The 25,303-nt window shown below is 50.8% G+C and overlaps 1 protein-coding gene across 4 annotated transcripts in view; it reads right to left on the bottom strand.

Annotated features, from left to right (window-relative positions):
- Nucleotides 1–25,303, bottom strand: part of LOC142251276 (phosphatidylinositol-binding clathrin assembly protein-like) — a 134,937-nt gene that overhangs the window by 44,112 nt on the left and 65,522 nt on the right. For all 4 annotated transcript variants that reach the window (XM_075323919.1, XM_075323921.1, XM_075323920.1 and 1 more), the window contains exons 12-13: nt 3,122–3,225; nt 2,106–2,249 (exon numbers count right to left, since the gene is read on the bottom strand). In XM_075323919.1, the coding sequence (XP_075180034.1) occupies nt 2,106–2,249; nt 3,122–3,225 (248 nt within the window). The remainder of the gene's footprint in view (nt 1–2,105; nt 2,250–3,121; nt 3,226–25,303) is intronic.

Raw genomic sequence — 25,303 nt, 5'->3', positions numbered from 1 at the left:
TAGCAGGTGGTTCCACCTGGGCCACCAGTGGCAGAGGCTCCGGCTGAGTAAGTGCCACAGGGGCCGAGCATTGCACACAATGAGGGTAGGTGGAACCTGCCGGTAGCATAGCCGCACATGAGGTACAGGTTGCAAAGTAAGCCTGTGCTTTGGCACCCTTGCTTTTTGCGGACGACATGCTGTTGTCTCCTCTGAGTACAATCCGGGAGGGTATATAGCCAAAAACCAACAGTGCGACCGTACAGAGTAAATGTATAGCATATAAGCATATATATATATATATACACTTCGGCACCCAGGGGGGCCAGCACCTAGTAACAGGTGCGGCTTACCGACCGCCCAAAGCGGTTGTGTGACCACCAGATTCCCTGCCTGGGCCTCCCAGAGCCGTGTTGTCTCTCCTCTCCAGCTTCAGAAGTGCTGACAGGAATGGCTGCCGGCGTTCTGTGAGGAGGAGGGGGCCGTGGGCGTGCCCTAGAAAGTGCGGGAATCTGGTGCCCTACGGTGCTCAGTGAGGGGGGAGGAGGATACAAAGTATGCTCCAGCCCTCAGCGCTGACGTCCAGTGCAGCGTCCCGCCCTTCCCCTGACTGGCAGGCCCGGGGGCGGGAGTATGCGGTACTAGGCCGCAGAAGCCGGGGACTAAAGTTATAAGCGCAGCCGGCAAACAAGCGCGGTCAGCGCGGTAGTCCCGGCGCACTAACACACCCAGCAGTGCTGCAGCGTGTATAACACAAGCGCTCCATGCGCCGTCCCCAAGGGGACACAGAGTACCTCACAGTAGCAGGGCCTTGTCCCTGACGATACCCGGCTCCTGTCCAGCAGATTCCCCAGGGGCTGCGGAGGGAGCACGGTCCCAGTGCCTGGAGACCGATTAGGATCCCACTTCACCCAGAGCCCTTAAGGGATGGGGAAGGAAAACAGCATGTGGCTCCTGCCTATGTACCCGCAATGGGTACCTCAACCTTAACAGCACCGCCGACCAGAGTGGGGTGAGAAGGGAGCATGCCGGGGGCCCTGTTATGGGCCCTCTTTTCTTCCATCCGATATAGTCAGCAGCTGCTGCTGACTAAATTGTTGAGCTATGCGTGCATGTGTGCCTCCTTCGCACAAAGCATAAAAACTGAGGAGCCCGTGATGCACGGGAGAGTGTATAGGCAGAGGGGAGGGGTTACACTTTTTAAAGTGTAATACTTTGTGTGGCCTCCGGAGGCAGAAGCTATACACCCAATTGTCTGGGTCTCCCAATGGAGCGACAAAGAAAAGCTGTGTTTGTTGCTAAGCACAGAGCAGATCCTACTTTGTATTACAAGCTTATAAAATAAAACTTCACTGTGATGAGGTAAAACGAGCAACAAAGACAGTTCTGGTTTTAGACAGTGTCATAAATTTGCCTTAAATTTGTATAACCTCCCGATTTAAAGGCCAGTCTCATCTCCGATACTTATTGCATATCCACAGGACATAAAACGTTCAATAACTGCAGGTCTTATCCTCTGCATGTGAACCGGGTGCTGCCTGCTGAGTAATGGCCTAGCATATTCAGCACTCTGTGTTCCCCTCTATGGGAATTCCAATTTATCAGAGTTTCAAATCAGAACCAATTTCAATTTTTCATTTCTTTATTTTCTTTTAAAAAATAGGTATTTGCTTGAGCAGCAAAAAAAAAAAAAAAAAAAAAGGAGTCTGTAAAGTTTGCTAGAGATAAAAGCTCAGCAAAAAGTAGGATCTGTGGCAACCCTTCCCACTAAGCAATGGAAAAAAAAATACATACATATATACATATATATATATTTATATATAGACAACTTGTCCTGTGTGGTGGTGAAGGGTTGAGGACAAGTAAACCATGGCTGCTTTGTTCAGAAGCAGCACACTTGGCCATGAGTTCTTCGTGGTCCTGACTCTTAATAGCAGTGAAGGAGCTGCAGTACCAGCCACAACCTGTACACAAGTGTGCTGCTCTTTTTTTTTAATAAAAAGAAAACATTTTTTATTTTTTTTGCACAGCCTGCATTAACCTAAGGATTGGTGCAAAAATGCCATAGTATTTTAAGTCAAATGAGCTTGAGATGCAACTCATTTAGGAATACAAATCAGATTTACCACTAACAAGTCCCATTGGTGATTTAGAAGGAAATGTTGAAGTGTTGAAAGCAGGGGCAGACTTTACAACCTCTTCAACGGGCTGCATGTCAAAGATGTCCAGGTGCGGTGGGGAACTGACTCCATTTGATGATGAAAAAGGCCCTGTGAAGAGATCAAAGGCCATAAGTCGGCACAGATCAAAATAGTATGTATTAACATGCCATTTTACATTGCGACATACTGCTGCATCTCTACTCGAGGATGTAAAGCCCATGCCCTTTCCAGTATTGTTTTGGGTCCAGTGGTACGAAGCAGTGGAGAAAAGTCAAAATTCCCTATATGCATCATGGTTAATATACTGTACGTAAGAAGGGTTGTTTCATGGAAGATCACCACTATCCATTTGTTTACGCTCTGATCTAGGTCAATCAGTAAAAAAAGTGAAGTAAGGCTATGTGCGCACGTTGCGTACAGTCACTGCAGAAATTTCTGCAGCGATCTGAAGAGCACACGTGCGCTTCAAATCGCTGCAGAAAATGTCTGTAGTGAAAAAAAAAAAAGCCGACTCCATGCGCTCTGCCTGCAGCTCCTGCCATAGACAGAGCAGGAGCTGCCGGCAAAGCGCACAGAAGAAGTGACACGTCACTTCTTAGAACGCGCGCTTCTGGCAGCAGCCGAAGCGCTGCGCTCTAAGACGCCACGTGCGCACGGCCCCTGCACAATCTCCATAGACTATGCAGGGGACGCAGGATGCATGCAGTTACGCTGCGCTACAAAGCGCAGCGTAACTGCACGTAATTACGCAACGTGCGCACATAGCCTATCACTGTGTCTGTGTAGCAGCTGTAGCCTCCACTCAACATTTTTCTGGGCAGTCATATGGACAAGTATTGATGACAGTGAAAACACTGCAACAAATTGGAAACTGCAGGAATATCCAAGCATGGTGCTGTCATTATCAACCCAACAAATAAAGATAAAGCTATAAGACATCCCTGTAGAATATTTCTACTTTATAGACGGATTCCACTCACCTCCCCATGTGCTGTTTGTGGATGACGCTATGGCAGGAGTGCTTTGTACTGTTGGTACAAATGTTGGCTGCAGGTCGAACAGGTCACTGGTAAGGTTGGGCATGCTGGAAAAAAACGAGTGCATTTAACTTAGAAAATGGGAACATCTGAAGACAATAACCAGAAGTGTCACATGCCAAAAATTAAGCTCTGAAAACAAAATTGCTGAAGTTTATTTATGTGGTTCAGAATGTGTCATATTTACCCAATATTAAGCTTTTCTTCAATGGAGATTTAATTGCTTGTTAATCACTGTAACCTAGCTGTAATTCACACCAGTGCTCCATGTACTGTTACCTAATCTGTGTTCACATGACAGAAAAGTACAATTCAGACTGGACTAGACCCTCTTAAAGAGCACCCATCACCTCTGGTAACATGTATGTTTTACAGTGGAAGCTTGGTTTACGAGAACAATCCGTTCTCGGAGTGGCTTGTAAATCAAGTTACTCGTCCAGCAAAGCAAAATTTCCCATAGGAAGTAATGCAAGATCAGACAATTCGTTCCACAACTTGTTCAATGTCCCATCCTGGTCCCCTATTGTGCCAACACACACACACACACACACACACACACACTGCTCACCTTACCTACTGTTCCATCGCCGGCCTCCCGATTCTTGCAGTTCGGCGGTAAAGGATGTGTATCAGGTAACCACGGCAATGGAGGAGCTTCCACTGCCAGAGCGCTGACATCAAAGGCATGAGCCACTTGCCTCTGATTGGCCAGCGCGCTGCCTTTGAGAAGCGGCTGACAGCAGAAGTTACTCTATCGTCGCGATGGTTACCCGATACATATCCTGTACCGGCGAACTACAAGAACCAGGAGGCCGGTGATGGAACGGAAGGTAAGATAATGTGTGTGTGTCTGTGCGGACTGGAAGAGCGGGTCAGAGCGCGGCTTAAGTACGGAACCGGAAGTGTGTGTGGCATTTGCTCGTACGGCAAAGCTTGCTCATACACAGAGTTACAAATTTAGAGCAAGCTTTGCTCGTATAGCGAAATGCTCACAAACCGGGTTACTCGTAAACAGAGGCTCCACTGTATGTGGTTTCTCATGGCTCTGCAATGTGCTGTTGCATTATGCTGCTCTTGTCCAGGTAGGTGCACATGTTCAGTATTTGTAGCAGAATAGGCTGTTGCAAATACTGATGTGTAGGTAGGCAAAAAGAAGGGAATTTTGTTAACTTACCGTAAATTCCTTTTCTTCTAGCACCTATTGGGAGACCCAGACAATTGGGTGTATAGCTTCTGCCTCCGGAGGCCACACAAAGTATTACACTTTAAAAAGTGTAACCCCTCCCCTCTGCCTATACACCCTCCCGTGGATCACGGGCTCCTCAGTTTTGGTGCAAAAGCAGGAAGGAGAAAACATATAAATTGGTCTAGGGTAAATTCAATCCGAAGGATGTTCGGAGAACTGAAAACCATGAACCAAAAGAACAATTCAACATGAACAACATGTGTACACAAAAGAACAGCCCGAAGGGCACAGGGGCGGGTGCTGGGTCTCCCAATAGGAGCTAGAAGAAAAGGAATTTACGGTAAGTAAACAAAATTCCCTTCTTCTTTGTCGCTCCATTGGGAGACCCAGACAATTGGGACGTCCAAAAGCAGTCCCTGGGTGGGTAAAAGAATACCTCAATAACCAAGAGCCGAAAAAACGGCCCCCTCTTACAGGTGGGCAACCGCCGCTTGAAGGACTCGCCTACCTAGACTGGCGTCTGCCGAAGCATAGGTATGCACTTGATAGTGTTTCGTGAAAGTGTGCAGACTAGACCACGTAGCTGCCTGACACACCTGCTGAACCGTAGCCCGGTGCCGCAATGCCCAGGACGCACCCACGGCTCTGGTAGAATGGGCTTTCAGCCCTGAAGGAAGCGGAAGCCCAGAAGAACGGTAGGCTTCGAGAATCGGTTCCTTGATCCTCCGAGCCAAGGTTGACTTGGAAGCCTGCGAACCCTTACGCTGGCCAGCGACAAGGACAAAGAGTGCATCTGAACGACGCAGGGGCGCCGTGCGAGACACGTAGAGCCGGAGTGCTCTCACCAGATCCAAAGAGTGCAAATCCTTTTCACATTGGTGAATTGGATTAGGGCAAAATGAAGGCAAGGAGATATCCTGATTGAGATGAAAAGGGGATACCACCTTAGGGAGAAATTCCGGGAACAGACGCAGAACCACCTTATCCTGGTGAAACACCAGGAAGGGGGCTTTGCATGACAGCGCTGCAAGCTCAGACACTCTCCGGAGTGATGTGACTGCCACTAGAAAGGCCACCTTCTGCGAAAGACGTGATAGAGAGACATCCCGCAGCGGCTCGAAAGGTGGTTTCTGAAGAGCCGTTAGCACCCTGTTAAGATCCCAGGGTTCCAGCGGACGCTTGTAAGGTGGGACTATGTGGCAAACTTCCTGCAGGAACGTGCGGACCTGCGGAAGCCTGGCTAGGCGCTTTTGAAAAAATACGGAGAGCGCAGATACTTGGCCCTTGAGAGAGCCGAGTGACAAACCCTTGTCCATTCCGGATTGAAGGAATGAAAGAAAAGTGGGTAAGGCAAACGGCCATGGAGGAAAACCGTTACCAGAGCACCAGGATAAGAAGATTTGCCAAGACCTGTAATAGATCTTGGCGGACGTTGGCTTCCTGGCCTGTCTCATGGTGGCAATGACATCCTGAGATAACCCTGAAGACGCTAGGAGCCAGGACTCAATGGCCACACAGTCAGGTTGAGGGCCACAGAATTCAGATGGAAAAACGGGCCTTGTGACAGCAAGTCTGGGCGGTCTGGAAGTGCCCACGGTTGACCCACCGTGAGATGCCACAGATCCGGGTACCACGACCGCCTCGGCCAGTCTGGAGCGATGAGAATGGCGCGACGGCAGTCGGACCTGATCTTGCGTAACACTCTGGGCAGCATCGCCAGAGGAGGAAACACATAAGGCAGTCGAAACTGCGACCAATCTTGAACTAACGCGTCCGCCGCCAGAGCTCTGTGATCCTGAGACCGTGCCATGAAGGCCGGGACCTTGTTGTTGTGCCGTGACGCCATGAGATCGACGTCCGGCGTTCCCCAGCGGCGACAGATCTCTCGAAACACTTCTGGGTGCAGAGACCATTCCCCCGCATCCATGCCCTGACGACTGAGAAAATCTGCTTCCCAGTTTTCTACGCCCGGGATGTGAACTGCGGAGATGGTGGAGGCTGTGGCTTCCACCCACTGCAGAATCCGCCGGACTTCCTGGAAGGCTTGACGACTGCGAGTGCCGCCTTGGTGGTTGATGTATGCGACGGCAGTGGCGTTGTCCGACTGGATTCGGATCTGCCTGCCCTCCAGCCACCGATGGAAAGCCAATAGGGCTAGATACACTGCCCTTATCTCCGAAAATATTGATCTGAAGGGATGACTATCGGAGTCCAGGTTCCCTGAGCCCTGTGGTGGAGAAAAACCAAATGCCATGACTTTGGTGAAAACCCGTGGGGCTGTCGCCAGGCCGAAAGGCAATGCCACGAACTGAAGGTGTTCGTCCCCGATGGCGAAACGCAAGAAACGTTGATGTTCGGGTGCGATCGGCACGTGGAGATAAGCATCCTTGATGTCGATCGATGCTAGGAAGTCTCCTTGTGACATCGAGGCGATGACCGAGCGGAGAGATTCCATCCGAAACCGTCTGGTTCTCACATGTCTGTTGAGCAGCTTGAGGTCCAGAACGGGACGGAATGATCCGTCCTTTTTTGGCACCACGAACAAGTTGGAGTAAAAGCCGCGACCACGTTCCTGAAGAGGAACGGGGATCACAACTCCTTCTGTCTTCAGAGCGTCCACTGCCTGAAAAAGTGCGTCGGCCTGAGCGGGGGGCGGAGAGGTTCTGAAGAAACGAGCCGCAGGACGAGAGCTGAACTCTTTCCTGTAACCGTGAGACAGAATGTCTCTCACCCATCGGTCTTGAACATGTGGCCACCAGGCGTCGCCAAAGCGGGAGAGCCTGCCACCGACCGAGGATGCGGCTAGGGGAGGCCGAGAGAGTCATGAGGAGGCCGTCTTGGAGGCAGTGCCTCCTGCGGCCTTTTGGGGGCGTGACTTGGACCGCCACGCATAGGAGTTCCTCTGGCCTTTCCCCGGCCTGCTGGACGAAGAGGATTGGGGCTTGGCGGAGGGACGAAAGGACCGAAACCTCGATTGTATTTTTCGTTGCTGAGGTCTCTTAGGTTTGGACTGGGGTAAGGAGGAGTCCTTTCCCTTGGATTCCTTAATAATCTCATCCAATCGTTCGCCAAACAAACGGTCGCCAGAAAACGGTAAACCGGTTAAGAACCTCTTGGAGGCAGAGTCTGCCTTCCATTCGCGCAGCCACATGGCCCTGCGGACTGCCACAGAGTTAGCGGATGCTACAGCTGTACGGCTAGCAGAGTCCAGGACTGCGTTCATGGCGTAGGATGAAAAGGCTGACGCTTGAGAGGTCAAAGACGCAACTTGCGGAGCAGAGTTACGTGTGACAGCATTAATCTCAGCCAGACAAGCAGAGATAGCTTGGAGTGCCCACACGGCTGCAAAGGCCGGGGCAAAAGACGCGCCCGTGGCCTCATAGATGGACTTCACTAGGAGCTCTATCTGCCTGTCAGTGGCATCCTTTAGCGATGAGCCATCTGCAACCGATACCACGGATCTAGCCGCCAATCTTGAGACTGGAGGATCCACCTTGGGACAGTGAGCCCAACCCTTAATGACTTCAGATGGGAAGGGGTAATGCGTGTCAGTGAGGCGCTTAGTAAAGCGCTTGTCCGGGACCGCTCAGGGCTTCTGGACAGCGTCTCTGAAGTTTGAGTGATCGAAAAACGCACTGCGTGTACGTTTGGGGAACCGAAACTGGTGTTTCTCCTGCTGAGACGCCGACTCCTCTACAGTAGGAGGCGGGGGAGAGAGATCCAACACCTGGTTGATGGACGAGATAAGATCATTCACTAAGGTGTCCCCTTCAGGTGTATCAAGGTTAAGGGCGACGTCAGGGTCAGAGCCCTGAGCTGCGACGTCCGCCTCGTCCTCCAGAGAGTCCTCAAGCTGGGAACCCGAGCAGCGTGAAGAAGTCGGGGAAGATTCCCAGCGAGCCCGCTTAGCCGGTCTAGGACTGTGGTCCGGGCAGGAGTCCTCCGCCTGAGACCTAGGGGCCAACCTGGGAGCGCGCTGCGGCGCGGACCGAGAGGGGCCTGGAGGCGACGAGCCAACAGGGGCCGGGGCCTGTGAAAGGACCGGTCTGGACTGCAAAGCTTCTAGCAGCTTGGCAGACCATTTGTCCATAGACTGAGCCATGGATTGTGAAAGTGACTCAGAGAGTTTCTCAGCAAAAGAGGCGAACTCTGTCCCTGCCGCTTGGACAGGGGGGAGCAGGGGGGTCTACATGAGCCGAGGGGCCCACTAGTGACTGAGGCTCCGGCTGAGCAAGCGAAACAGGGGTCGAGCATTGCTCACAGTGAGGGTAGGTGGAACCCGCAGGTAACATAGCCCCACAAGAGGTACAGGCCGCAAAAAAACCCTGTGCCTTAACAGCTTTGCTCCTTGTGGACGACATGCTGTTGTCTCCTAGGAGAGTGATCACTGAGGGTATATGGGAAAAAAGGGGTATATAGCCCGACCGAACAGATACGTATATATATATATATTATATATATATATATTATATATATTCATATTCCGGCACCCTAGGGGGACCAGCACCGGGTGACCGGTGTAGCTTACCGACCGCTAACAAGCGGAGTGTGCCCTCCAGATTCCCTGCCTTAGGTCCCCCGGAGCTGCAGAGCTGTTCACTGAGAATCCTCCACCGGCAGAATGCCAAAAAATGGCTGCCGGAGCTCTCAGGGGAGGAGTGGAGCCGTGGGTGGTGCCAGGAAAGTGCGGGAATCTGGGGTCCCCACAGTGATCAGTGAGGGGGGAGGAAAACCTGCAGGATGCTCCAGCCCTCACATCCGACGTCAGGTCGGTAATCCCGCCCTTACCCCTGACAGGCAGGCCCGAGGGCGGGATTTTTGCGACTAGGCCGCGATGAAGCCGGGGACTAAATTTGAGACCGCGCCCGACAAGCAGGCACGGTCGGCGCGGAAGTCCACCGGCCTTCTCAATTCAGCAGCTGCCGCAGCTTCCGGGAAGAGGGTGCGCTCCCTGCACAGTCCCCAATGTGGACACAGAGTACCTTTGAGTTGCAGGGCCCGGTCCCTGAGGTTGAATAGGCTCCGGTCCGGCAGGTTCCCACAGGGGCTGCGGAGGGAGCACGGTCCCAGTTGGATGACCGCTTAGGATCCCACTTCTCCCAGAGCCGCTAAGGGATGGTGAAGGAGACGGCATGTGGCTCCAGCCTTTCTACCCGCAATGGGTACTTCAACCTTAACAACACCGCCGACGTAGTGGGGTGAGAAGGGAACATGCCAGGGGCCCCGTGGGGGCCCTCTTTTCTTCCATCCGACATAACTAATATGAGAATGCATGAGTGGATGTGTGCCTCCTTCCACACAAAGCATAAAACTGAAGAGCGCGTGATCCACGGGAGAGTGTATAGGCAGAGGGGAGGGGTTACACTTTTTAAAGTGTAATACTTTGTGTGGCCTCCGGAGGCAGAAGCTATACACCCAATTGTCTGGGTCTCCCAATGGAGCGACAAAGAAAGGGAATTTTGTTTACTTACCGTAAATTCCTTTTCTTCTAGCTCCTATTGGGAGACCCAGACAATTGGGTGTATAGCTTCTGCCTCCGGAGGCCACACAAAGTATTACACTTTAAAAAGTGTAACCCCTCCCCTCTGCCTATACACCCTCCTGTGGACCACGGGCTCCTCAGTTTTGGTGCAAAAGCAGGAAGGAGAGAACTTATAAATTGGTCTAGGGTAAATTCAATCCGAAGGATGTTCGGAGAACTGAAGGCCATGAACCATAAGAACAATTCAACATGAACAACATGTGTACACAAAAGAACAACTAGCCCAAAGGGCACAGGGGCGGGTGCTGGGTCTCCCAATAGGAGCTAGAAGAAAAGGAATTTACGGTAAGTAAACAAAATTCCCTTTTTCTTTGTCGCTCCATTGGGAGACCCAGACAATTGGGACGTCCAAGAGCAGTCCCTGGGTGGGTAAAATAATACCTCAATCGAAAGAGCCGAAAAACGGCCCCCTCTTACAGGTGGGCAACCGCCGCCTGAAGGACTCGCCTACCTAGACTGGCGTCAGCTGACGCATAGGTATGCACACTAGACCACGTAGCTGCCTGACACACCTGCTGAGCCGTCGCCCGGTGCCGCAAAGCCCAGGACGCACCTACAGCTCTGGTAGAATGGGCTATCAACCCTGAAGGAAGTGGAAGCCCAGAAGAACGGTAGGCCTCGAGAATCGGTTCCTTGATCCACCGAGCCAAGGTTGACTTGGAGGCCTGAGAGCCCTTACGCTGGCCAGCGACAAGGACAGAGCGCGTCTGAACGGCGCAGGGGCGCCGTGCGAGACACGTAGAACCGGAGTGCTCTCACTAGATCCAAAGAGTGCAAATCCTTTTCACACTGGTGAATTGGATTAGGGCAAAAGGAAGGCAAGGAGATATCCTGATTGAGATGAAAAGGGGATACCACCTTAGGGAGAAATTCCGGGACAGGACGCAGAACCACCTTATCCTGGTGAAACACCAGGAAGGGGGCTTTGCATGACAGCGCTGCAAGCTCAGACACTCTCCGAAGAGACATGACTGCCACTAGGAAGGCCACCTTCTGCGAAAGACGGGAGAGAGAGACATCCCGCAGTGGCTCAAAAGGCGGCTTTTGAAGAGCCGTCAGGACCCTGTTAAGGTCCCAAGGTTCCAACGGATGTTTGTAAGGTGGAACTATGTGGCAGACCCCCTGCAGGAACGTGCGGACCTGCGGAAGCCTGGCTAGACGCTTTTGAAAAAACACGGAGAGCGCCGACACTTGGCCCTTGATAGAGCCGAGGGACAAACCCTTGTCCACTCCAGATTGAAGGAATGAAAGGAATGTGGGTAAGGCAAACGGCCATGGAGAAAGACCGTTAGCAGTGCACCAGGACAGGAAGATTTGCCAAGACCTATAATAGATCTTGGCAGACGTTGGCTTCCTGGCCTGTCTCATGGTGGCAATGACATCCTGAGATAACCCTGAAGACGCTAGGAGCCAGGACTCAATGGCGACACAGTCAGGTTGAGGGCCACAGAATTCAGATGGAAAAACGGACCTTGTGACAGCAAGTCTGGGCGGTCTGGAAGTGCCCACGGTTGACCCACCGTGAGATGCCACAGATCCGGATACTACGACCGCCTCGGCCAGTCTGGAACGACGAGAATGGCGCGACGGCAGTCGGACCTGATCTTGCGTAGTACTCTGGGCAGCATTGCCAGAGGGGGAAACACATACGGCAGTCGGAACTGTGACCAATCCTGCACTAACGCGTCCGCCGTCAGAGCTCTGTGATCCTGAGACCGTGCCATGAAGGCCGGGACCTTGTTGTTGTGTCGTGACGCCATGAGATCGACGTCCGGCGTTCCCCAGCGGCGACAGATCTCCCGAAACACGTCTGGGTGAAGAGACCATTCCCCCGCGTCCATGCCCTGACGACTGAGAAAATCTGCTTCCGAGTTTTCTACGCCCGGGATGTGAACTGCGGAGATGGTGGAGCCTGTGTCTTCCACCCACTGCAGAATCCGCCGGACTTCCTGGAAGGCCAGACGACTGCGAGTGCCGCCTTGGTGATTGATGTAGGCGACGGCAGTGGCGTTGTCCGACTGGATTCGGATCTGCCTGCCCTCCAGCCACCGATGGAAAGCCAATAGGGCTAGATATACTGCCCTCATCTCCAGAATATTGATCTGAAGGGACGATTCTGTCGGAGTCCAGGGTCCTTGAGCCCTGTGGTGGAGAAAAACCGCTCCCCAACCTGACAGGCTCGCATCCGTGGTGACCACAGCCCAGGTTGGGGGTAGGAAAGATCTTCCTCCCGACAGAGATGTGGGTAGGAGCCACCACTGAAGTGATGTTTTGGTCGCGAGGGAAAGAGAGACGTTCTTGTCGAGGGAAGCCGCACTCTTGTCCCATTTGCGGAGAATATCCCATTGGAGCGGCCGTAGATGAAATTGTGCAAACGGCACTGCCTCCATAGCTGCCACCATCTTCCCCAGGAAGTGCATGAGGCGCCTTAAGGGGTGTGATTGACTCCGAAGAAGTGATTGCACCCCTGCCTGCAGAGAAAGCTGTTTGTCCCGCGGTAGCTTGACTAACGCTGGCTGTGTGTGAAACTCCATCCCAAGGTAAGTCAGTGATTGGGTTGGTGTCAACTTGGATTTCGGGAAGTTGATGATCCACCCGAACTGCTGGAGAGTCGCTAGAGCGACGGTAAGGCTTTGTTGACACGCCACCCGAGAAGGGGCCCTGACTAGGAGATCGTCCAAGTAGGGGATCACCGAGTGGCCCTGAGAGTGTAGGACTGCCACGACGGATGCCATGACTTTGGTGAAAACCCGTGGGGCTGTCGCCAGGCCGAAGGGCAATGCGACGAACTGGAGGTGTTCGTCCCCGATGGCGAAACACAGGAAGCGTTGATGTTCGGGTGCGATCGGCACATGGAGATAAGCATCCTTGATGTCGATCGATGCCAGGAAGTCTCCTTGTGACAACGAGGCAATGACTGAACGGAGAGATTCCATCCGAAACCGTCTGGTTCTCACATGTCTGTTGAGTAGCTTGAGGTCCAGAACGGGACAGAATGACCCGTCCTTTTTGGGCACTACGAACAAGTTGGAGTAAAAGCCGCGACCACGTTCCTGAGGGGGAACGGGGATCACAACACCTTCTGACTTCAGAGCGTCCACTGCCTGAAAAAGTGCCTCGGCCTGAGCGGGGAGGTTCTGAAGAAACGAGCCGCAGGATGTGAGCTGAACTCTATCCTGTGACAGAATGTCTCTCACCCATCGGTCTTGAACGTGTGGCCACCAGGCGTCTCCAAAGCGGGAGAGCCTGCCACCGACCGAGGATGCGGCTAGGGGAGGCTGACAGTCATGAGGAGGCCGTCTTGGAGGCAGTGCCTCCTGCGGCCTTTTGGGGGCGTGACTTGGACCGCCACGCATAGGAGTTCCTCTGGCCTTTCTCCGGCCTGTTGGACGAGGAGGATTGTGGCTTGGCGGAGGGACGAAAGGACCGAAACCTTGATTGTATTTTTCGTTGCGGAGGCTTCTTAGGTCTGGACTGGGGTAAGGAGGATTCCTTTCCCTTGGAATCCTTAATAATTTCATCCAATCGTTCGCCAAATAAACGGTCGCCAGCAAAAGGCAGACCAGTTAAGAACCTTTTGGAAGCCGAGTCTGCTTTCCATTCGCGCAGCCACATGGCCCTGCGGACTGCCACGGAGTTAGCGGATGCTACAGCCGTCCGGCTAGCGGAGTCCAGGACGACGTTCATGGCGTAGGACGAAAAGGCAGATGCCTGGGAAGTGAAAGACGAAACATGCGGAGCAGAATTCCGTGTGACAGCATTAATCTCAGCCAGGCAAGCAGAGATCGCTTGGAGAGCCCACACAGCGGCAAAGGCCGGGGCAAAAGACGCGCCCGTGGCCTCATAGATGGACTTCACCAAGAGCTCTGTCTGTCTGTCAGTGGCATCCTTCAGGGATGAGCCATCTGCAACAGACACAACGGATCTAGCAGCCAATTTGGAGACTGGCGGATCCACCTTGGGAGAGTGAGACCAGCCCTTAACAACTTCAGATGGAAAGGGATAACGCGTGTCAGTATGCCGTTTAGCAAAGCGCTTGTCCGGGACCGCCCTGGGCTTCTGGACAGCATCCCTGAAGTTAGAGTGATCAAAAAACGTATTTCGCGTCCGCTTGGGGAACCGAAACTGGTGTTTCTCCTGCTGAGAAGCCGACTCCTCCACAGGAGGAGGCGGGGGAGAAAGATCCAACACCTGGTTGATGGATGAGATAAGATCATTTACTAAGGCATCCCCCTCAGGTGTATCAAGGTTAAGGGCGAAGTCAGGGTCAGAGCCCTGAGCTCCCACATTCGCCTCGTCTTCCTGAGAGTCCTCAGAGCAGCGTGAGGAAGACGGGGAAGAGTCCCAGCGAGACCGCTTTGCCGGTCTGGGACTGCGGTCCGGGCAGGAGTCCTCCGCCTGAGACCTAGGGGCCAACCTGGGAGCGCGCTGCGGCGCGGACCGAGAGGGGCCTGGAGGAGACAAGCTAACAGGAACCGGGGCCTGTGAAGGGTCCGGTCTGGATTGAAATGCCTCCAGGAGCCTAGCAGACCATTTGTCCATAGACTGTGCCATGGATTGAGAAAGGGACTGAGAGAGTTTCTCAGCAAAAGAGGCCAACCCCTGTGACTCTGTCCCTGCATGTTCAGGGGGAGCAGGGGGGTCTACCTGAGCCGAGTGGCCCACCAGTGCCCGAGGCTCCGGCTGAGCAAGCGTGGCAGGAGTCGAACACTGCTCACAGTGAGGGTACGTGGATCCCGCAGGCAACATAGCCCCACAAGAGGTACAGGCCGCGAAAAAAACCTGTGCCTTAGTAGTTTTGCTCCTTGTGGACGACATGCTGTTGTCTCCTAGGAGAGTGACCAACTGAGGGTATATAGGGACCAAGGTATATGGACTGACCGAACAGATACACATTATATATATATATATATATTATATATATACCGGCACCCCGGGTGACCGGTGCGGCTTAACCCCTTCACGACCTTGGACGGATCTATCCGTCCAGGATCGTGTCCCGTTAAGCCCCGCCCCCTGCCGCGGGCAGGCGGCGTGGATCGGCACACATATCAGCTGTTTTCAACAGCTGACATGTGTGCCTGCTAGCCGCGGGTGGAATCGCTTCCACCCGCGGCCATTAACCCCTTAAATCTTGCTGCCAAAGTCTGGCAGCAAGATTTAAATGCGCGCGGCCATGTTTGTTACTCACCGCCGCCCCCACCGGAAGTCACGTGTGTTATCACGTGACTATCGGTGGTTGCCATCGTAGCACAGGGTCATGTGATGACGCCTGCTGCTACGATGTTTCACTTTCATTTTCCCTCGGCCGAGAGCAGAGGGAAAACCAAAGTGACTGAATCTGCTGATTACAGCGGTATTGCTGTGATCAGCAGATAGCGATCAGCAATCGGATTGCTGATCGCTATAGCCCCCTAGGGGGACTAGTAAAATAAAAAAAAAAGTAAAAAAAAAAGTTTTAAAACAAAAAAAAAAAAAACCTAAAAGTTCAAATCACCCCCCTTTCCCCCCATTGAAAATTAAAGGGTTAAAAAATAAATAAATATACACATATTTGGTATCGCCGCGTTCAGAAATGCCCGATCTATCAAAATATAAAATCAATTAATCTGATTGGTAAACGGCGTAGTCGCAAAAAAATTCCAAACGCCAAAATTACGTTTTTTGGTCGCCGCAAGTTTTAAGCAAAATGCAATAACAGGCGATCAAAACGTAGCATCTGCGCAAAAATGGTACCATTATAAACGTCAGCTCGAGACGCAAAAAATAAGCCATCACTGAGGCATAGATCCTTAAAAATAAGAACGCTACGTGTTTCGGAAAATGGCGCAAAACGTGCGCCACTTTTATTGGACAAACTTGTGAATTTTTTTTAACCCCTTAGATACAAGTAAACCTATACATGTTTGGTGTCTACAAACTCGCACCGACCTGAGGCATCACATAGATACCTCAGTTTTACCATATAGTGAACACGGTGAATAAAATATCCCAAAAACTATTGTACGATCACACTTTTTTTGCAATTTTTCCGCACTTGGAATTTTTTTGCCGTTTTCCAGTACACTATATGGTAAAACTTATGGTTTCATTTAAAAGTACAACTCGTCCCGCAAAAAACAAGCCCTCATATGGCACGATTGATGGAAAAATAAAAATGTTACGCCTCTCAGAAGAAGGGGAGCAAAAAACAAAAACGCAAAAACGGAAAGTGCCCGGGGGCTGAAGGGGTTAACGACCGCTAACGAGCGGAGTGTGTCCTCCAGATTCCCTGCCTTGGATCCCCCGGAGCTGCTGAGCTGTTCACTGAGAAGCATCCACCGGCAAAATGCCAGAAAATGGCCGCCGGAGCTCTCAGGGGAGGAGTGGAGCCGAGGGCGGCGCCAGCCAAGAGCGGGAATCTGGGGACCCCACAGTGGTCAGTGAGGGGGGAGGAAGACATGCAGGATGCTCCAGCCCTCACATCAGACGTCATGCCGGAGAACCCGCCCTTACCGCTGACAGGCAGGCCCGGGGGCGGGATTTTTGCGACTAGGCCGCGGTGAAGCCGGGGACTAAATTTGAGGCCGCGCCCGACAAGCAGGCGCGGTCGGCGCGGAAGTCCACCGGCCTCCTTAGTTTTAAAACTACCGCGGCTCCCGGGAAGAAGGTGTGCTCTCTGTACGATCCCCGACAGGGATACAGAGTACCTTTAAGTTGCAGGGCCCGGTCCCTGGGGTGAAGAGCTCCGGTCCGGCAGGTTCCCTCAGGGGCAGCGGATGGAGCACGGTCCCAGCAAATGGAAGACCGCTCAGGATCCCACTTCTCCCAGAGCCGCTAAGGGATGGTGAAGGAGACGGCATGTGGCTCCAGCCTCTGTACCCGCAATGGGTACCTCAACCTTAACAACACGCCGACTTAGTGGGGTGAGAAGGTAACATGCCGGGGACCCCGCGGGGGTTCTCTTTTCTTCCAACCGACATAACTAAGTATGAGAATGCATGAGTGGATGTGTGCCTCCTTCCACACAAAGCATAAAACTGAGGCGCCCGTGGTCCACGGGAGGGTGTATAGGCAGAGGAGAGGGGTTACACTTTTTAAAGTGTAATACTTTGTGTGGCCTCCAGAGGCAGAAGCTATACACCCAATTGTCTGGGTCTCCCAATGGAGCGAAAAAAGAATGCAGCATAAAATGTGTGCTTTTTTTTCCATTCATTAGCACTGATGAAATGTGCAGCAAAAAAAAAAAAAAAAAAACTTAAAAAATTAACATGCTGCAGTAAATCTGCAAGAAGAAAATGAAAGTGTGCATGAGACTTCAGTAATCTCATTCACTTCGCTGGTACTAGGAAGTCCTTTAGATTTAGTGACAAAACAGCACAAAAAGTAGAAAAAAAAACACCCCAAAAAACGCAACTTATTCCATGTAGAAATCTAGCTATAAAGTAAAACCTGGGCGTTACCAGTCAGGGGCGTGTCCCTGCAGAAGCACACACCGTCCAATCACTGAATGCAGTATGAGAGGTGTCAGGACACGCCTCTGACAATCCGAATTTCTACATAAATATTGAGGTGTAAAGGAACAACACAATACAGAGTGTTGAGAAATGATCCCCCAGAATTAGCTGCTCATAAGGAATTCACAAATTTACTATAACAGACATGTCGGATATACCAACAGGTCACCTTTAAAGGCACTGAACAGTCAGTCAATGGTTATTTAGATGGGTCTTAAATGGTGTTGTCACTTCTGCGGCATCCTGTTCTCCAGCCCTATTTTTACCCTCAACAAAAATAACAGGAGGAGGAGCAGAGCTCTCATATATTCGGGATGTCTTGATTTGTCTGAATGAGGAAACAGCAAAGCCAACGCTGATTGTCTGCAGGGATTGTGTGACATAAATTACACCTCTAGAAGGGCGTCAGAGGGGAGCAGAGGTGTCGTTTATTTGGGGGAAATATAGGGATGTAGAAAGGGTTGTCTGAAGAGTGGAAAACCCCTTTATTAACATCCAGCATTAATGAAACTAGATAGTAAAATTAGGCAGGGACTTATATGTAATATAGTTTATTAATGAGATTTTTCTACAAAAAAAAAAGTTGATTTTAATCATTTGTTTTATTATATTATTATTAATAATAACTTTCTCAATTGAATTAGTTAAAAAAATGTCCTTGTGCTGAGATAATCATATATGTGCCCCTGCTATGTACTGTGTAATGGCCGTGTCTGGACCGTACAGGGACGTGGTCTGATCATACCACAGCTCCTAGGCAGGGAGGAAGCAAAAGAGTATACAGACATTACAGCACAGGAGCATAGTGGATTCTTTTGTGAGGTAAACATTTCCATGCCTGATTTAAAAAAATGTTTTACCTCAAAGAAAGAATTATTTGCAATCCCATGCTGTAATGTTTGTATACTATTTTTTTACTTTCTCCCCAACCCAGGAGATGTGGAATGATCAGACCATGTCCCTGTACGGTCAGACACGGCCATTACACAGTACACAGCAGGGACACAATTATGAGATCTCAGCACAGCAACTTTTTTTTTTTTTTTTTTTTTTAAACACAACCAATCCTCTAAATTATTATAACTCCAAGATTTATTGATTAAAATAAAATGTAAAATTAACTTTGTTTGTGGGAAGACTCCTTTAATACTACAACTGGTATCTGCAATGTAAAGGACTGACATATTTGAAATATTTGGACAGTGACCGAATCTTAAAGATTTCAGCTCTGGATGCCACTTTTTTTTTTTTTTTAATTTAAAATGAAACAACCGAGATGCAATTGAAGTGGAGAATTTCAGGTTTAATTAAAAGGGTTGAACAAAAATATCCTGTGAAAAGTTTAGGAATTGCAACCATTTACCTACAAAGCCTCCTCATTTCACGAGCTTAAAGTAATTGGACACATTTACTTTATCATGGGTTTTTTTTTTTTATAATGTACTAAACTGTTGATTTGGCCACCCCTAACATTTCTGCTCTCACTGACTGATTTCTACTTTTTTTTTTCAGCCTAATAATTCTTTGTTTCTCTTCCATTGAAGAAGGGAATTTTGTTTACTTACCGTAAATTCCTTTTCTTCTAGCTCCAATTGGGAGACCCAGACAATTGGGTGTATAGCTTCTGCCTCCGGAGGCCACACAAAGTATTACACTTTAAAGTGTAAAGCCCCTCCCCTTCTGCCTATACACCCTCCCGTGCATCACGGGCTCCTCAGTTTTGGTGCAAAAGCAGGAAGGAGGAAACTTATAAATTGGTCTAAGGTAAATTCAATCCGAAGGATGTTCGGAGAACTGAAACCATAACCAAGAACAATTCAATCTGAACAACATGTGTACACAAAGAACTAACAGCCCGAAGGGAACAGGGGCGGGTGCTGGGTCTCCCAATTGGAGCTAGAAGAAAAGGAATTTACGGTAAGTAAACAAAATTCCCTTCTTCTTTGTCGCTCCATTGGGAGACCCAGACAATTGGGACGTCCAAAAGCAGTCCCTGGGTGGGTAAAAGAATACCTCGGTAAAAAGAGCCGTAAAACGGCTCCTTCCTACAGGTGGGCAACCGCCGCCTGAAGGACTCGCCTACCTAAGCTGGCATCTGCCGAGCGTAGGTATGCACTAGATAGTGCTTCGTGAAGCGTGCAGACTCAACCAGGTAGTCGTCTGACACACCTGCTGAGCCGTAGCCTGGTGCAGCAACGCCCAGGACGCACCCACGGCTCTGGCAGAATGGGCCTTCAGCCCCGAGGGAACCGGAAGCCCAGCAGAACGGTAGGCTTCAAGAATTGGTTCCTTGATCCACCGAGCCAAGTTGACTTGGGAGCTTGTGACCCTTTACGCTGGCCAGCGACAAGGACAAAGAGTGCATCCGAGCGGCGCAGGGGCGCCGTACGGTAAATGTAGAGTCTGTGAAAGAGAATATCCCTCATTGGCTCAAAGGGTGGTTTCCGAAGAGCCGGTATCACCCTGTTCCGATCCCAGGGTCCTAGCCGACGCTTGTAAGGAGGGACTATGTGGCCAACCCCCTGCAGGAACGTGCGTACCTGAGGGAGTCTGGCTAGACGCTTCTGAACAAAAAAACACAGAAAGCGCCGAAACTTGTCCCTTAAGGGAACCGAGAGACAACCCCTTTTCCATTCCGGATTGAAGGAAGGACAGAAAGTGGGCAAGGTGAATGGCCAGAGAGTAAAACTCTGATCAGAGCACCAGGATAAGAAAATCTTCCACGACCTGTGGTAGATCTTGGCGGACGTTGGTTTCCTGGCCTGTCTCATAGTGGCAATGACCTCTTGAGATAACCCTGAAGACGCTAGGATCCAGGATTCAATGGCTACGCAGTCAGGTTGAGGGCCGCAGAATTCAGATGGAAAAACGGCCCTTGAGACAGCAAGTCTGGCCGGTCTGGTAGTGTCCACGGTTAGCCTACCGTGAGATGCCACAGGTCCGGGTGCACGGGAGGGTGTATAGCAGAGGGGAGGGGTTTACACTTTTAAGTGTAATACTTTGTGTGGCCTCCGGAGGCAGAAGCTATACACCCAATTGTCTGGGTCTCCCAATGGAGCGACAAAGAAAGCTCCTTTTACCTGATGTTGTGGGTTCACAGCAACAGCTTCCATATGCAAATGGCACATCTGGAATCAGCTCCAGACCCTTTATCTGTTTAACGGATGATTGATTAATGAGGAAGTATCTCATGCAGCCCATTAAAAGAGCTTTTGATAAAATTTGATCCCTTGAAAAAGAGGCAGCTACATATTAAAGGTCTGTAATTCCTAAACCCTTACCACAATTAGGATGTGAATTTGTTCAAATTAAACAGTCTGCACTTTTAGCCCATATTGATTATATACCGTATTTTTCGCTTTATAAGACGCACCCCCAAATTTGGTGAATGAAAAGAGATATATTTTTTTTAATGTTAAATGGGGTCCATCTTATAATGCCAGTGTCCCTCTAACAAATCATATAGGGTATATGTCCCTCATAGCCTCCATCCTAAAATTAGCCCCCTTAATCTGGATATGGCCCCCTTATATTGAATATAGCCCCCTTGTGATGGCACACGTTCCCCTGTGCTGCCTATGGTCCCCTATGGATTGCACACATTCCCCTGTGCTGCCTATGGCCCCCTATAGATTGCATACATTCCCCTGTGCTGCCTATGGTCCCCTATGGATTGCACACGTTCCCCTGTGTTAGATACCGCCCCCATAGTGCTGCCCATGGCCCCTATATAGATCGCACAAGTCCCCCTGTGTTAGATATCGCCTCCATAGTGCTGCCCATGGCCCCTATATAGATCGCACAAGTTCCCCTGTGTTAGATATCGCCCCCCTGCTGCTGCCCATAGTAAAATAAAACCCTCTTTCCTTACCTCCTCCAGCGCTGATCTCCCTCCTGTCTCCCTCCGTGCTTCTGTTCCTTACTTCCTGGTTCTCAGTGCGGTCATGTGATCGGCACAGCAGACTGAGATCTCTGCCTGCCTGATCACAGTGGAAGCAGGAGACCGGTGAGAAACGCTGGAGGGGGTAAGTAAAGCTTTTTTATTTCAGAATGAGCAGCAGCCTGGGGGCCAAATCTAACACAGGGGGGGCATGTGCCATCACAGGGGGCGCAGGCTCATATAATATGCACCGCTCCCCCAGCCCATCACTGCGTGCGATTTCAGCACCATTGGAGATGGACAGCGGCTGTGCATATTATATCAGCGGGAGCAGGAGATCAAAGGCTGCAGCCCGCAGCGTTCCCCTGCGCTCCAGAGCTGCTGCCCCCACCTCCCTTGGACCCTGCAGTGTACATATATATATATACCCCCCCCCCCCGTATATTCGGCTTATAAGACGCACCCCCTACTTTCCCCCAAAATTTGGGGGAACAAACGTGAGTCTTATAAAGCGAAAAATACGGTAACTGTCTTGTATATGTTTTGGTAAACAACTAAAAATGCTAAAACTTTGTCACTGCTCAAATATTTCTGGACTAAATTGTACATATTTACTTACTTCACAGTTAACTGATGCATTGGGGTGACCAGTCGGCGCCATTTGGAAACATTTAGGCTATGTGCGCACTGGGCGTTTTTCACTTCATTTTTGGGCTCCAAACTGCATGACTTTGCTTCCCCAGCAAAGTCTATGACTTTTTATTTTTGCTGCCCGCACACAACAATTTTTTTTTTTTTTTTTATTTAGCTGCGTTTTTGAGCTAAAAAAAATAAAAATAAATAAAAAAACATGGACATGTCAATTCTTTCCTGCGTTTTTCACCCATGCAATACGTTAAAAAAACGCAGCAAAACGCAGTGATGAAAAACAGAGCAAAAAACGCACCGAAACGAGGTAAAAACACATGCGTTTTTACCGCTGCGCTTTTTGCTGCCAAAAACGCAACGTTTTTGAGAAGTGCACGAACGTCCTAGTGCGCACATAGCCGAAAAGGGTACTTTTCACATGACAGCATTTTGGTCTTTAACTTATCGCTATTTATAAGCAAAAATGAGGAATAGTTCAAACATAAATTTGAGGTACAAATCTTGCATTAAACACTTCCTCTGCATAGATCCACTTCTGATTTTGGCTTAAAAATACTGCCCTACATACTGCTCTGAGAAGAAGGGAATTTTGTTTACTTACCGTAAATTCCTTTTCTTCTAGCTCCAATTGGGAGACCCAGACAATTGGGTGTATAGGCTATGCCTCCGGAGGCCGCACAAAGTATTACACTTAAAAGTGTTAAGCCCCTCCCCTTCTGCCTATACACCCCCCGTGCTCCCACGGGCTCCTCAGTTTTGGTGCAAAAGCAAGAAGGAGGAAAAAGAATTATAAACTGGTTTAAAGTAACTTCAATCCGAAGGAATATCGGAGAACTGAAACCATTCAACATGAACAACATGTGTACACAAAAAAACAGGGGCGGGTGCTGGGTCTCCCAATTAGAGCTAGAAGAAAAGGAATTTACGGTAAGTAAACAAAATTCCCTTCTTCTTTGTCGCTCCATTGGGAGACCCAGACAATTGGGACGTCCAAAAGCAGTCCCTGGGTGGGTAAAATAATACCTCGTAAGAGAGCCATAAAACGGCCTCTTCCTACAGGTGGGCAACCGCCGCCTGAAGGACTCGTCTACCTAGGCTGGCATCCGCCGAAGCATAGGTATGCACCTGATAGTGTTTCGTGAAAGTGTGCAGGCTCGACCAGGTAGCCGCCTGACACACCTGCTGAGCCGTAGCCTGGTGCCTCAAAGCCCAGGACGCGCCCACGGCTCTGGTAGAATGGGCCTTCAGCCCTGAGGGAACCGGAAGCCCAGCCGAACGGTAGGCTTCGAGAATTGGCTCCTTGATCCACCGAGCCAAGGTTGATTTGGAAGCCTGTGACCCTTTACGCTGGCCAGCGACAAGGACAAAGAGTGCATCCGAGCGGCGCAGGGGCACCGTACGAGAAATGTAGAGTCTGAGTGCTCTCACCAGATCTAACAAGTGCAAATCCTTTTCACATTGGTGAACTGGATGAGGACAAAAAGAAGGTAAGGAGATATCCTGATTGAGATGAAAGGGGGATACCACCTTAGGGAGAAATTCCGGAACCGGACGCAGAACCACCTTGTCCTGGTGAAAAACCAGGAAAGGGGCTTTGCATGACAGCGCTGCTAGCTCAGACACTCTCCGAAGTGAAGTGACTGCTACTAGAAAAACCACTTTCTGCGAAAGGCGTGAGAGAGAAATATCTCTCATTGGCTCGAATGGTGGTTTCTGAAGAACCAGCAGCACCCTGTTCAGATCCCAGGGTTCTAACGGCCGCTTGTAAGGAGGAACGATGTGACAAACCCCCTGCAGGAACGTGCGTACCTGTGGAAGTCTGGCTAGGCGCTTCTGGAAAAACACAGAGAGCGCTGAGACTTGTCCCTTAAGGGAGCCGAGCGACAAACCCTTTTCCAGTCCAGATTGAAGGAAGGACAGAAAAGTGGGCAAGGCAAAAGGCCAGGGAGAAAAACCCTGAGCAGAGCACCACGACAGGAATATTTTCCACGTCCTGTGGTAGATCTTGGCGGACGTTGGTTTCCTAGCCTGTCTCATAGTGGCAATGACGTCTTGAGATAACCCTGAAGACGCTAGGATCCAGGACTCAATGGCCACACAGTCAGGTTGAGGGCCGCAGAATTCAGATGGAAAAACGGCCCTTGAGATAGCAAGTCTGGTCGGTCTGGTAGTGCCCACGGTTGGCCGACCGTGAGATGCCACAGATCCGGGTACCACGACCGCCTCGGCCAGTCTGGAGCGACGAGGATGACGCGGCGGCAGTCGGCCCTGATCTTGCGTAACACTCTGGGCAACAGTGCCAGCTGAGGAAACACATAAGGGAGCTGAAACTGCGACCAATCCTGAACTAAGGCGTCTGCCGCCAGAGCTCTGGGATCTTGAGACCGTGCCATGAACGTCGGTACCTTGTTGTTGTGCCGGGACGCCATGAGGTCGACGTCCGGCACCCCCCAGCGGCAACAGATCTCCTGAAACACGTCCGGGTGAAGGGACCATTCCCCTGCGTCCATGCCCTGGCGACTGAGATAATCTGCTTCCCAGTTTTCCACGCCTGGAATGTGAACTGCAGAGATGGTGGAGGCCGTGGCTTCCACCCACATCAAAATCCGCCGGACTTCCTGGAAGGCTTGCCGACTGCGTGTGCCGCCTTGGTGGTTGATGTATGCCACCGCTGTGGAATTGTCCGACTGAATTCTGATCTGCTTGCCTTCCAGCCACTGCTGGAACGCTTTCAGGGCAAGATACACTGCCCGTATTTCCAGAACATTGATCTGAAGCGAGGACTCTTGCTGGGTCCACGTACCCTGAGCCCTGTGGTGGAGAAAAACCGCTCCCCACCCTGACAGACTCGCGTCCGTCGTGACCACCTCCCAGGATGGGGGTAGGAAGGATTTCCCCTTCGATAATGAAGTGGGAAGAAGCCACCACCGAAGGGAAGCTTTGGTCGCCTGAGAGAGGGAGACGTTCCTGTCGAGGGACGTCGGCTTCCTGTCCCATTTGCGTAGGATGTCCCATTGAAGAGGACGCAGGTGAAACTGCGCGAAAGGAACTGCCTCCATTGCTGCCACCATCTTCCCCAGGAAGTGCATGAGGCGCCTCAAGGGGTGTGACTGGCCTTAAAGGAGAGATTGTACCCCTGTCTGTAGTGACCGCTGCTTGATCAGCGGAAGCTTCACTATCGCTGAGAGGGTATGAAACTCCATGCCAAGGTATGTGAGCGATTGGGCCGGTGTCAGATTTGACTTTGGAAAATTGATGATCCACCCGAAACTCTGGAGAGTCTCCAGGGTAGCGTCGAGGCTGTGTTGGCATGCCTCTTGAGAGGGTGCCTTGATCAGGAGATCGTCCAAGTAAGGGATCACCGAGTGACCCT

Source organism: Anomaloglossus baeobatrachus, chromosome 9 (assembly GCF_048569485.1).
Source record: "Anomaloglossus baeobatrachus isolate aAnoBae1 chromosome 9, aAnoBae1.hap1, whole genome shotgun sequence".
Classification (NCBI taxonomy): Eukaryota; Metazoa; Chordata; class Amphibia; order Anura; family Aromobatidae; genus Anomaloglossus; species Anomaloglossus baeobatrachus.
This window is presented reverse-complemented; position numbering and strand designations above follow the sequence as displayed.